The 12,888-nt window shown below is 37.7% G+C and overlaps 1 protein-coding gene across 2 annotated transcripts in view; it reads right to left on the bottom strand.

The window, feature by feature from the left end:
* Positions 1-12,888, bottom strand: part of serinc5 (serine incorporator 5) — a 27,202-nt gene that overhangs the window by 4,710 nt on the left and 9,604 nt on the right. Inside the window, exons 2-9 of one of the 2 annotated variants that reach the window (XM_015396751.1) lie at positions 10,380-10,547; positions 4,617-4,795; positions 4,305-4,387; positions 2,805-2,898; positions 2,383-2,397; positions 2,039-2,250; positions 985-1,077; positions 610-736 (exon numbers count right to left, since the gene is read on the bottom strand). In XM_015396751.1, the coding sequence (XP_015252237.1) occupies positions 610-736; positions 985-1,077; positions 2,039-2,250; positions 2,383-2,397; positions 2,805-2,898; positions 4,305-4,387; positions 4,617-4,795; positions 10,380-10,547 (971 nt within the window). The remainder of the gene's footprint in view (positions 1-609; positions 737-984; positions 1,078-2,038; positions 2,251-2,382; positions 2,398-2,804; positions 2,899-4,304; positions 4,388-4,616; positions 4,796-10,379; positions 10,548-12,888) is intronic. The other variant, XM_015396752.1, reaches the window with a different exon arrangement.

Raw genomic sequence — 12,888 nt, 5'->3', positions numbered from 1 at the left:
TATATATATATATATATATATATATATATATATATATATATATATATATATATATATATAAAAAATATAATATATGAAATCTCCAACCCTTTTCACTTTCTTTGAAGGGATTTACCTCAAATGCAGACAATTCATGTGTTTTTAAACGAGTTAATGATGGTAAATTATGTTCAAAACAATGGAAGCAGCCTGGTTTCAGTCAAGCAAACAGTCTGCAACAAATTTGATGTTTATCTCCTAACACTCTGTGACTGCTGTTGTAGAAATGCTCAGCCTTCCTATTCTATTTTAAACCTGCTTATAAGACGCTGTCTGAGCAGCTGTGATCCGTTGTGAAACATCACATGAGCATTTCCTTTGAATCAGTTTCCCCAATAATGTTAGAGGGAAACTAAAAACAACAGCCATGTTCATTATTGCATTAAAACTTTAATCAACCCCACAAGACCAGCTTTTATTTTTCATTAAACATCTTTTGCTTAAAAACTGTTCTTGGCATATTCATGTTTTGTTTTTTTTCAGCAAGAGTTGGACTTCAGATGCTGGAAAGCATTTAAGAAGAAGGTTAAAACTGCTTTGACTTGAGCAAATAAGAACTTTGCTTCTTACCAGGAGTAAAGGATGCAGGCAAGCAGGATCACAGCCCCTAAAGATGTGACGATCTTCTTGTCGCTTTCTGACCCCGAGTTGAAGGGAAACACGCACACAGTTTTGTTTTGGCCGTCTATTTCAATCACTGGAGGACGAAACACAAACAGGATATAAAATAAAAACCTCGACATAGATGGATTCAACTGTTGTAATGAATGTGCAAAACTTTATGTTCTGTATTATATTTATAAAGATAAATCTGTGCTGATGCAAGCCTCATTGAATGCAGGATTTAACTCGGTATTAAATGCTAACCTAAATTGTCCACCAACTGATCTAAGTTAGCATTTATAAGCGATTGCCACAGTTTGATACAAATGCGTCTGTTCTTACTTTCTTTTGGTTTGCTGGAGAAAGCTGAGAAGGTGAGATACATGACATACACGCTGATGACCCCGGGCTGCAAAAGCCCTGATTTAGGTTGCACTGCACAGAAACAAAAGTGAATATAAAATCTTTACAAAGCATCCTTCAAATATATTCACACAGCACATTTTACACATTACAGACACGCCACTAAATGCATTTTCTTTTTTTTTACTTTATGATATAACAAAGTACTGCATGACTGCAAATTGAAAGGAAAATTATGTATAAAAATCTGTATATTTAGGGCCCTATCTACTTAAGTATCCCAAAATAAAATACAAACTAGCATTCAGAGGTCACCAAAATAGTAAAGAGACTGTGTATAATTAAGTCTGGATTTAAATCAAGCTGTTAAAACAGGAGCACAAAGAACCAGAAACAACCCAGATGGGTTAGAAAGGTTGTTGAGAGGTTTAAAACAGGGTTGGGTTATAAACGAAGATTGGAACATTTCAGAGCGCTGATCAAGTCCCTTATCTACAGACACACAGGCACCAAGATATGACTATCTATTCAAACAGACAGGAGAGGCTAATTTATAAAATTAAATAAACAGTTAAAAAAGCTCCTGGGATCTCTGGAGCAGCTGCAGAGCTGCAAGGCTTCGGTGAGAGAGATCAGTTGCGATCTCTACGAATCTAAAGTTCTTTTTGCCAAAAGCCATGTAGAGGAATAAAAACAAACATTTGGTCGTCTTCCAAAACAACCTTGTCCAAATCCAAACCTACAGCTAACCTGGTTTGTAGGAAGCTTTAAAAAAATCTTGTTTCCAGTCACCCTTCATCAAATCTGAATCCCACACAAAACAATTCACTTTCTAAATGTGCAAAGATGGAAAATGACAAATCTGAGAGATTGTGATCTAGGGTTTAATTGCAGCCAGTTGTAGGAATTAGGAAACTCTAGGAGAGTACTTCAGTTTCTTTATATTTTGATACTTGGTCATTTCTATGATGAATGAGATAAAGAATACCAGCAAGATTAATATTAAAGATCATAAACTGGCATGGCGCCTTACACTTCTGTATGCAAGGAGATATGGCGAGCATGGAGATAATAAGGCAAAGGCCTCCATTGATGCCCAGGAAGATCTTGTTAAGCAAGCAGGCCTCAGGGTGGGTGTAGTACACGCCCATGAAGATCACAGCCCCCACTGCGATGCTGAACAGAATCAGGGTCACCAAGGCCAACGCTGCGTACCACATACGGTTATACTTCACTCCTGAAGTCCTGCCGACAGAAAATAAAGGAAGGGAGGGGGGGCAAACAGAAAAAAAAACACAATATTAACAAGGGAAGACAAACTGAATGGGGAATAAGATAAATCAACAAGGAAAACAAGAAAATATACAAAAATACAACCCAGGAGTAATTGACCTGAAGGGAGATTTCACAGAAAGAAAGAGTGATGCATGATGGGTTAAAATTGCAATCGGATACCAAGACAGGATATATTTACAACTGTGCAGTTTCAGTTTTGTTTTTTAACTCCGTCTGGAAGTTTAAGTATTAAATTTAACACATTAACATATACAACATATATGCAGAAGTTTAAAAATAATCCAACAACTATTAAGATTTTAATCTTGGAAACAATCCATCACAGTTTATTTAAGAGGAGAAACACCTTTAGGAGAAGCTTTACAATAAGTGTTCTGCTGCCAAGCTAACACTGATACTCATTTAGATCACATCCACACCCTGAGCCTGTAGCTTCTCAAGACAAAAAGGGCAAAAACGGAGAAAAAAAAAAAAAAAAAAAAAAACAATATACAAATTCTCACCAGTTTGTATTCCATCTGTGTGCAAACTGCACCAACAGCATGAGCTGGATGAGCTGGAAAAAAAATCCACCTGCAGCTCCGATGTAGCGCCAAACTGTGAAGAAGGCAAATGATAATAAGACCACATTTTAAACTGCTGTGTGCTGAATAAAAGCCAATAAAGAGATAAATTTTTGGAAAAATATGGAAGATGAAATCATTCATAAATTAAAAATGTTCATAAAAGACTTATTTGAAAGTGTAAGCTTCCCTCATGGTGCCTTTCAAAACTATTTACCGTACAACTTTTAAAGCTATTGCAACCACACTCATCAATGTATGTTAAGGATTCCCACAGATTCCCATTTGTGTTTTGAACTTCTGATCCAAACTGATCCATTGCAGCTTTGTGTTAAATTTACTGTCCATTTTGACTTGGACAGAAAAGTTCCAGCTAACCTATTCCATGGGTTTGCAGTGTCTTCTATATGTCTTGTAGCAATATAAAGCAACACAGAGATGGACTCTAACTTTTAATCAAGGCATTTTGATGGTTATTGGTTGTGTTTTCAAAACTAGGTGTCCTTTTTCTTCTATACACTTACACCCATTCTGTGCTGGCCAGCAAATTTAATCCAAAATAAAATCAGGGTTGGTGGTTCATAGAAGAATGTGAAAATGTTATATACCTTTGCAGACACAACAAAAAATAAATGCAAAGAAAAATTGTTCCATAACAACAGAAAAGATGAAGACAAATATTTCTTCCTAACTTCACATAACTACTTCACAATTTTACATCACTCATATTTTCACTTAAATCTAAGCCTGATAAACCAGATTAAATGTGAGATTAAATGTGTAATTTAGTCTGGCCCCAATGAAGGACACATCGGAATATTGTTGATGGGAACAACCCGCTGTTTTTCAAACCATGTCTGTGCCTATTGGCAAACACTCTGACCAATGAGCGCCACTGACTGTGACGTAGGAAGCGAGACAGGAAGCTGGTGGGGGAGTGTAAACAAATAGCCTGTCTGTAGAACTTCGAATACGTCCATCTTAAAAATAAACAATCGTAGAGCCTCTAACTGCTCACGAAAACCCCAAGTCTAATCCTTGTAAAACTGATTCCAAAGCTGAGTCAAACGAGAACTGTTCAATAGTTGTTGCCATCTTCCTTGTTGTCCTTTCTCCAGAGTTGTGCTGCTTTGTCGTCACACCCTCAAAACCCCGCCCGCTTTGCATCCAGAAATTCAAAACACATATCTGCTTTGTGATTGGCCCACCAGTTCTAGGCCCTGGGACATTGATCGAGGCTAGACCAACTCGCAGGCAAAAAATGATTTTGGCCGCTGGTGGGTGGAGCTAGTTTACTAGGCTACTTAAATCTAGGATGTTATTTCTCCTTTTTAAAGGCTTCCAAATTCAGACCAGTTCCAAACTGTATCATCAGGGTTTGAATGATTAAAGACAAATTGTTGATTGATTTTACAGTGAAGGGGAGGTTAACGTTTTTACCTTCCAGAAAGGTTTCCTCCTGTGGAATAAAGAAGGCTCCAGTACAACAACCTGCCAGGACGATAAACTTCAGCAGCCAGAATCTGATAATCAAGAGAAAATCATTATTCATATAAAAAAGTAGTACATCATTTCATTATCTATTCATTTTTTAGTTTCTGTTTCGCAGTTAAAATCAACATGGAGTAAAACTATGCTTTGTTCACCAAGTCTGTCTTTTTGTTTAAAAGTATTTTATGTCGTGGTTTGATGTTTGCAATGGTTCTCATAGATAACAGTATATCCAAATAAACAAAATCTGCAAATTTTTACCCATTATGAATGGCCGCCCTGCAGCCTATGCTGTTCTTTATCCGAAGGGTGAGGATGCAGAAGAAAAAGAAGAAGCACGCCATTCCGAAGCACATTTTATAGACGGCAGAGTATCCCACCAGAGTCTTGCAGTTTTCTCCTGCATTCACTTTCTCACACAGTTCACTGTAGAAGGGGATCTGATGGGCAAAACAAGAGACAAAAAAGAAAAAAACAGATTAGATTACCGTGGAAGTGGACAGAGACCCACCTCTGCTTATGTTTGTATAGAGTGTGGCTTCAGTGAAAGGCCCAATAGTGTCTGTTCTCTGTGTCACAGCTCTAAAAGAAGCCGAAAGAGAGAGCAGGCAGCTCTGTCTCCTTGGAGCCTTCCTTCATTCATTCTTGGCTTTCTGCAGCCTGTTGGAGGGGCCTTAAAACTAACTGGCAGCGTCCAGCAACAAATGCAGCAGATGAATACATTTAATGTTTGTTGTTACTGAAGTCAGAAAAATGTGAAGGGGAAAAAAGCAGAACAATGTCAGGGGAAAAACATGGTTTAAGCTCCAAAATCTTAGTTTGACTTGTATCTAAACAGCAGATGCAAAAACCAAGAGTAAGTAATAAAAAGAAGAAGCTTGTGTTGGCCGTACAGCAGGAAAGGGTAGTTTGAGGACTGAAGTCCAACAGAAGGGATGCCTTTTTGAATTAAAGAGGAAGACAATTATTATATCTGTTGCACAGCCCTCCTAGCCTCTGAGATGAAAAACAAATGAGACAAAATGCCAGAACAGGTTCCAAAGCTTTACCTTCCCTGTCATGAACAAACTAAAAATCTGCCCTTATAGTAAATGTACAGCGCTTCGCTAAACATTTGATCATATTGAGTAACAAGTGAGAGGACAATTCTTTTCATTTGAAATGAGTAGTACCTTGATGCTTCTTTTAAATAACAAAACAAAATAAAAAAAATTTTTGCCTGAAACATATATGAGTCAATGGCAACAGAATTCGGCACGACTTCTTTAAGTAAAACACATACAATGAAAAAAAAAACAACTTAAATGCCTGAATCTGAAAGAAATCTTACCCTCATATTCCTGTAAGAGATGTTTTATTACATAAACTGAATTACCCCATGCAGAGTTTTAGAAATGTTTCTTTCAAAGGAGCAGATCAACGAGCTCCGGAGCTACTCTGAAAGCTATAGAACGTGGCTCCTATTGATCACTGACAGGACATCCCAACAGATTATACAGAACAGTTGTATGTGTTTGACTTGCACCGATAGAGCCATCATCTCTTCAGTGTCTGGGAATGTTCAGAGCCAGATCCCGATATTGAGCTAAAAGTCAATTTTGAAGCTTTTTGTCTCAGCTTAAGGAGCATATTAGCATGTCCATGGTGTTGCAATGAAAAGAAGAATAGACAAACAGTTTCAGACTGCTGTAAATCTCTTTAGAGCAGACCTGCACTCCCACACACACAATGGCTGCTCTCTTAGCAGGGACTTCCCACTGTGCTCAGCATGTCCCTCCCTAACAATGTCTGTATGAATGTGGGGAGGGCTATCAGAGGCCATTTTGTGCTTGGATGGGTCTTTTAGAGGATCCTTATATCCATGTCATAGGAAACACACAGCAGGGAAACCTTTCAAACTGTATTCCATACACTGGAAAAGGGACATGGGTGGACTGTTACCCACACCCAGTTTTGTCCTCTTACTCTTGACCTTCATTTGACATAATGCATTGTGTGAGAAACTACAGCAGTATCCCCTCTCATAACTCTGTCTTCTTTGGCCTTTTTTTTTTTTTTAAGTGGTGTGCCAATCAACCGGCCACCAATCATAATCGGCTGATTTTCATGAAAAGTATATGATTGTGATTGCCAATCTGCATCTTTTTTAAACGAATAACTTGCATCTCTTAGTTCACAGCCTGCAGAGGTTCTGCCTGCTGTGCATCCCCGTTTTTCCTTCTCACTCCACTGCGTGGTAGCAAATCTTCAGCACTGTCATAAGAATCTTTTGTGCTTTGAAAAAAATTTGAACTTTCTAGCAATGGAAATAAATCCTTGGAGGTGAAGTACATCAAAATGCATTATTATAACAGATACTTAAGATTTTAAAACAGGCACTTGACAGAATATGAAGTTATCGAGGAACACTACAGAAAAAAAAAGACCGTAAATAAAACAGCTCACAATTACACTTTCCTCCATGAGCATAATGGTCAGAAAACAATAACCCGCAAAATGATTACTAAAAGGAGCAGCAGTGAAAAACTGCTCTCTCTACTGGGGCGTAATATATTTCAGAGACATAGCGCCACTCAGCTCCAGCAGACAAAAGAGCGAACATCTTAAACCTGCAAGATGAATCTAAAAATAAAAAATTTTTTATATACATATGTATTAAAAATTTTGCTATATCCTAACATGCCATAGATAGTCTGTGAAAAACGTAAAAAAATAAATAAATAAAACAAGCTCTTCCATTTCTTCTGTGTCCGAAAAAAGATCCCCACCAGAGCCAGGAAGACGGTTTTAGCACCTCATTTATTCTTTTGACACTGTGCATGTACCACCAGAATGGCAAAGCAGAGTTTTAACCTTCTCAAAACAATCAGCCAGCCACCCAGGCAGTTTTGATTTATCAAATTATGATTGTTTATTTGAATATAATCTGCATTTGACTTGGAATGTTTATTTTTCCTTGACAGTATTTGATATCAGTAGTTTTGTGATCAAACTGACACAATTATATATGAGTAACTGTTTTCAATCTGTTAAATTAAACTTGTTATCAGGTCTTTCATATGTCCTTCTGACTGGATATTGGCTGCATAGTGCAACCTTCTTTTTCTATGTTTTGTCTTAATTATTTAATTTTGGCAGATCATATCGTCAGTTGTAGTATTTATAACTGAATAAAAAAATAACAGCCAGTCAGTGATCAAATCAGCCCCTCGTATCATTACACACACTCCCTCAAACCATCACATCACACCTGTTCTCTGGCAGCTGCATTGGCTTCCCAGCTCCCATTATCTAAACTATAAAATACTTCTTCTCACCTTCAAGGCTATCGACAAAATAACAGCCCCATACCTTGCTGACAACCTTCAAAAAGCCTCACCCACTCGCACCCTCAGAGCCTCGTCCTCCATTCATCTCACTGTTCCCTTTGCCGGTCTTGTTATAATTAATTATTAATGTTACTATTACATTTCCCCGAGAGACAATTTTATCAATAATGATCTGGAAAAAAACAACAATATTTTAAATATCCTTGAAGGATGAGTTTCATTTTTTTTTTTTTTTTTACTTTCTTCAATATCTCATAAGTAGATGGCAAAAGCAGGAGACAGTGCTATAAATTTTGACCCTTTAAAAAAACATTTTGCAGTATTAATTACTTTATTTCTTGTTGTACTACAGACTGAGCAAAATTATTCAGCAATATGATTGTACTATTTCTGGGATTAGCTAACAGTTCTCTCGCACACTTGTTTCTACTTGGTGCATCCATCCAGTCTACTTGATGTTTATCGAGTCCTTCACTATGTTCGACCAGCTGCTTCCATTTATCAGAGAAGAGCACTAATAATCGGATGTTTCTATTATGTACAGTAGCCAGACTTACAGAGTAATAGCTCTTCAAAGTGTATTATTCTCTCAGCTCTTAGCAGTATTGACTTATGTGATTCATTAAAGTTAAAATGGATCCTATTAAAATAGTAAATCTATGGCATCATATAAAACACGATTAATCGCTCCCAAGTAAAAGGGTTAGGGGTCAACTTGCATAATCGACCCATTTTCAAACATTTGATTTGAGGAAGTGTTCCCCTTTATTACTATCAGTTCTATTTTAGATATTATTAACCTATCGCTAATACGCAGTTAATAACCACTACATTTTGGAGCAGCAGTGATTAACACTTACATTTTCTGCTTTCAAATTCAGATTAGACGGAAAGACAAGTCTTTGAAAAATGAATCTCCTGTAATACAAACAAACTGGATAGTATCAAACTAACCTTGGTGTTATTTTGACTCGACATATCATTTGAATGATATATAACACATCTCCCCATATCCTAACTAGGAGCAATGCTTAGGAACTAGCCCATGCATGTTTTACTTCAAAACAAGACTTTTGTGTTCCTTTACTATAAAGAGTTAAAGCCTACAGCTGATCTAAAATGATCCTATGTTGGCTTCCCTTCATTGGCTCCTGGTTAAATCCAGAGAAGAATTTAATATTCTGCTTCGCTAACATAATCAAGCTCCATCATACATCAGAGATGTAACTGATGCACAAAATCCTTAGAGAATACTTCACTCCACAACTGCAGATTTGAAGGAGATTCCCAAGAGCTTCTAAAAGTGGAAAGGGAAGCAGATCTTTCAGTATTTAGGCTCCACTCTTTGGAACCTACTAACAATTTCACCCTGAGAGGCAGACATCCTGTCTGTTTTTAAGACTGGGCATAAAACTATCCTTTAAAAAACACTTGTGACTATATCCAGCTATGCCCATATGCTTCTATAGGCTTAGGCTGCTGGGGGACATAAAGCCAAACTTTCTTCACTCTCCAACTTTTAAATTAGCTGTTATTTCAGACTTTAACCTTATTTTCTCTCACTTTTCTCTTTACAGTAGCTACATCTGGCCTACTTTTCTATTTAACTGTGACACCATCTTAGAGGCAGCAGGATCATGAGAGTTGCAGCTATTAAACACTTAATGTTCTGCTTTTATAGATGATGCACTTAGTCCCATCTTTTATTTTTTACCCCTGCCTCTCTCCTCAACAGCTATTGGCTGAGCTTTTACAACACCTACCTATATTTGGCTCCATTTCTTCCTATAGACCTGGGAACTGCTACAAAGCTTAACTGCTTAGCTGTGTTTCTATAGTTGTCATCAAGTTTTACCTTTCTTCAACAACGAAACTACTTATGGATACAAGCTCTTGTTTTCTTTTGTGTGTGTTTGCTCTGTGTTCTCAAATCCCCATTTGGTCATAGCAGAAGGCCACTCACACTGAGCCTGGTTAAGCTTCAGCTTTCTTCCTGTTAAATGGGAGTTTTCCTCTGAACTGTTGCTACATTCATATTCAGTATGAAAGATTGCTGCAAGGCCAATGACACCATGCACGCCCCTGTCCAATGTTGCTATATGACTGTCCAGATGTAACAAATGCAGTAGGAAAGTGACTTGCCGCTTTCGGTTAGTTTTCCTTAGATACAAACCTTTGACAAAAATGTTAACAAACCAAGCTTGACTACATTGCTTGATAAGTAGGATTTATGGATGTTCTAGACTTGAAACTCTTGTAACACCCTGGATGAGTTAATGATATAGTTATTTACAATTTTGGCAGGCCAGAAAGAACAAAAGAAAAATTGGCTAAAAGGGAACAGCTGCCGGTCTGAATAAGGGCAACAGCTATGAAACACACTCTGCGGAGAGTTAAAGCGATGAACTCCATTTGGGGTTGATTGAAGAGATTTTACTAATAATGAAAGGACAACTGAGGATTCTTTTTGTTAGATGCTTTTAGGCATCAAAGTAAACATCTCCCCTCATTCTCAGTTTAAAAGGAAGTTGTAGAGCTTCACATTTCATTGGTCTATTACCCAACCTTTAAACAATCAGATAGACATTTTGTCGTTATTTTCCAGAGCCTTGTTTCCTAGAGACTGATTTAACTGAGTAATTCTCTCCAAACCTCTAAATGTCTGATGATGTGTGTAAATGAACTATGTACTCACATTATCTTTCATCGCCTGCTCCACGGTGGGGGACATCATGATGCCACAGATGACGGTGACCAGCAGGAAGTAGAGGGCATACATACATCTGGTCCCAGTGGATTGTTTAATCTTTGGGCAGCAGTTACAGCAGCAGGAGCAGGCTGCCGTGCCGCAGCAACAGGCCAACTGGACAAAGACATTAAGAAACTGACATCAGATGAGAAGAAGGAGAACTTCTGGGATGAACGGACCAGGGTAAAATAAAAGCTATCTCAAATAATGTATAAATCATATAAAAAGCAAATAAAAACAGGATAAATAAAAACAAGATAAAAGTATTTATAATGCTGCTGTGGTGCCTCTGATTATCTTTTGTAAGACAAAATTAAAGACAGGAAAGGACCCAACCCTCATTAAAGGAACAAGCTAAAAAGCTAGAACACTAGATAAATATTGTCCAATATTCTGTTTGACTGTAGCAGAGACTGTCTGTTTGAAGATACAACAACAAAACCAACCGATTCTGAAAAGTAATTTTTAGTTCAGAAGTTGGTTTATCAAGAAGACTCGATTCTTATCCTTTCTTATCAGCGAGACATAAGAAATTGAGGAGAGAAGGCAAATAAAGATGCATTAGGGTGCTGTTTGCGCTGCATGTTTAAACATCTCTGTGGTTTATTCAGGCTGGCGGAGAAAGAGGAAAACTTTTAGAATATATTAGGAAAGTTTAACATGACAGCAAAGTTGATCTGGTTTATCCTTTTATGCTTTTGTCTTTCCTGGACCATACTGGGTTGGAAAATGTTGGCAGGCTTATGGATATGTCCAAGTTAACTTAATTAAGGATCTATACTCTCAAGGGAATGAATAAAATATAACATATATAGAAATCAGGTGATTATCTCTCCTGCCTCATTTCTTGTCCATCCGTTCTTGTCTTTCACAGTTTCTCTGTCACCAATTTCTTTACTTGGTTTAAGCAACTTCAATGATTAGATAAAACAGCTCTAAAGACTCTAAACCAGCTCTGCCCATACAAACTAAAGGTTCCCCAGTCAATTCTAAAACATTTGTGGTGATGAACGGTTGCAGCTTTACATGGGTGGTTCTAGGCAGGGGCCAACAGGGGCCAGTCCCAATGTAGAACAACTCCTGGCTCCTGTGCTGGAAACACATTTTTCCTTTAATAAGTGTATTTCCCCTTGATTTAAGGAGGGAAGCCAACTTTTAGAGAAAAAGATTTATGTTTAAAATAAGAAAACTAAATGTAAATTTTCTTGTTACGAGTGTGGTTCCAGAATAATTCAAATATTTAAAATACGTCCATAATGTTATATTGAAAGAAGATTTACAAATGTGGTATAATCCTCCTAAGTATGTACAGGATCCTGTTGTGGGTATTCTTGGATGTCTTTCTGAGTTTTTTATATGAATATTGAAATTAAATCTTGTGGACCAGAATTAAGGAACATATCTTCGTACTTTATCATCATCCAGGTCAATATGCAGCCAAAATCTGATGGATGTATAGGTATTAAAAAACAAAAGAGAAATGACATTTTTCAAGTGTCACTGCTGCGTGGGCTGTTTCTCATGTAGTGGTAATAGAGAAGTTCAAACTTATTCAGAGCAAAGTCTTACTAGCTTTTGTTGTTTATGGATACTTTTACTTTCACAAATCTGTAAACGAGAATTATTAAAAAAAATACAGTGTCATAGCCTTTAATCAGTGGGAAACTTGCAAAAGGGGACATCCAAAGATGACTGTTCATGTTGGTCATTCATGGTTTCAGTCACAAGGGACAAACCGCCCCTCTCCTGCACTAAAAGGAATGAAAACACAGAGGCCTGCACTGTTTCCTCTGTCAGGGTGTCACATAGGAGGAACGTTAACACATAAAAGAAGGCTCTGTGTTATCATTCATACAGCAGGGCCTTTCTGTAGCCACCTCAACCACCAGTGAGGGGTCACACTAGAAGGACAGCACTTCCTGTAGGCCAAAGTTTTCCAACATAAACAAGAAAGCCCTCTAAATTATCTGCTGGTTGCTATATCGGTTTCTTTTAATGTGGCTATGTGTTATCAGAAGAAAACTCTTGGGCATTTATACGTTTTCTTATGGTAAAGCACTGAGTCTTTACAACAATGTTACTTGTTTTCCAGCAAATACAACCCCACATTTTACATCCTGTGTGAATGTAATCTGAATGACAGAATGTTCTTAGGAGGCTCTGGATGAAGCAATTGACCTGCTGGTGGAAATAGCCTTTAGCACCTAAACCACAAACCTCCCATTCTGCATCAAGTGTGCTAAGGTCAGAATAAAGATTTCAGTCTCTGCCTCTCTTCTGCCACAGCCCAAAGATCTCCCTATTAGTCTTTTCTCTGTCACTCCAACTACTTCTCCATCCATCACCTCAGGCCCCAGCTTGGTTGTTTACAGTCCTGCCTTTTCATGGCAGAGCCAAGCAGTGTCATTTTGTTGGCAGTCTAAGGCCCCGTCCACACGAAGTCAAAACGAACACG

Source organism: Cyprinodon variegatus, unplaced genomic scaffold (assembly GCF_000732505.1).
Source record: "Cyprinodon variegatus isolate N-32 unplaced genomic scaffold, C_variegatus-1.0 Scaffold818, whole genome shotgun sequence".
Classification (NCBI taxonomy): Eukaryota; Metazoa; Chordata; class Actinopteri; order Cyprinodontiformes; family Cyprinodontidae; genus Cyprinodon; species Cyprinodon variegatus.
This window is presented reverse-complemented; position numbering and strand designations above follow the sequence as displayed.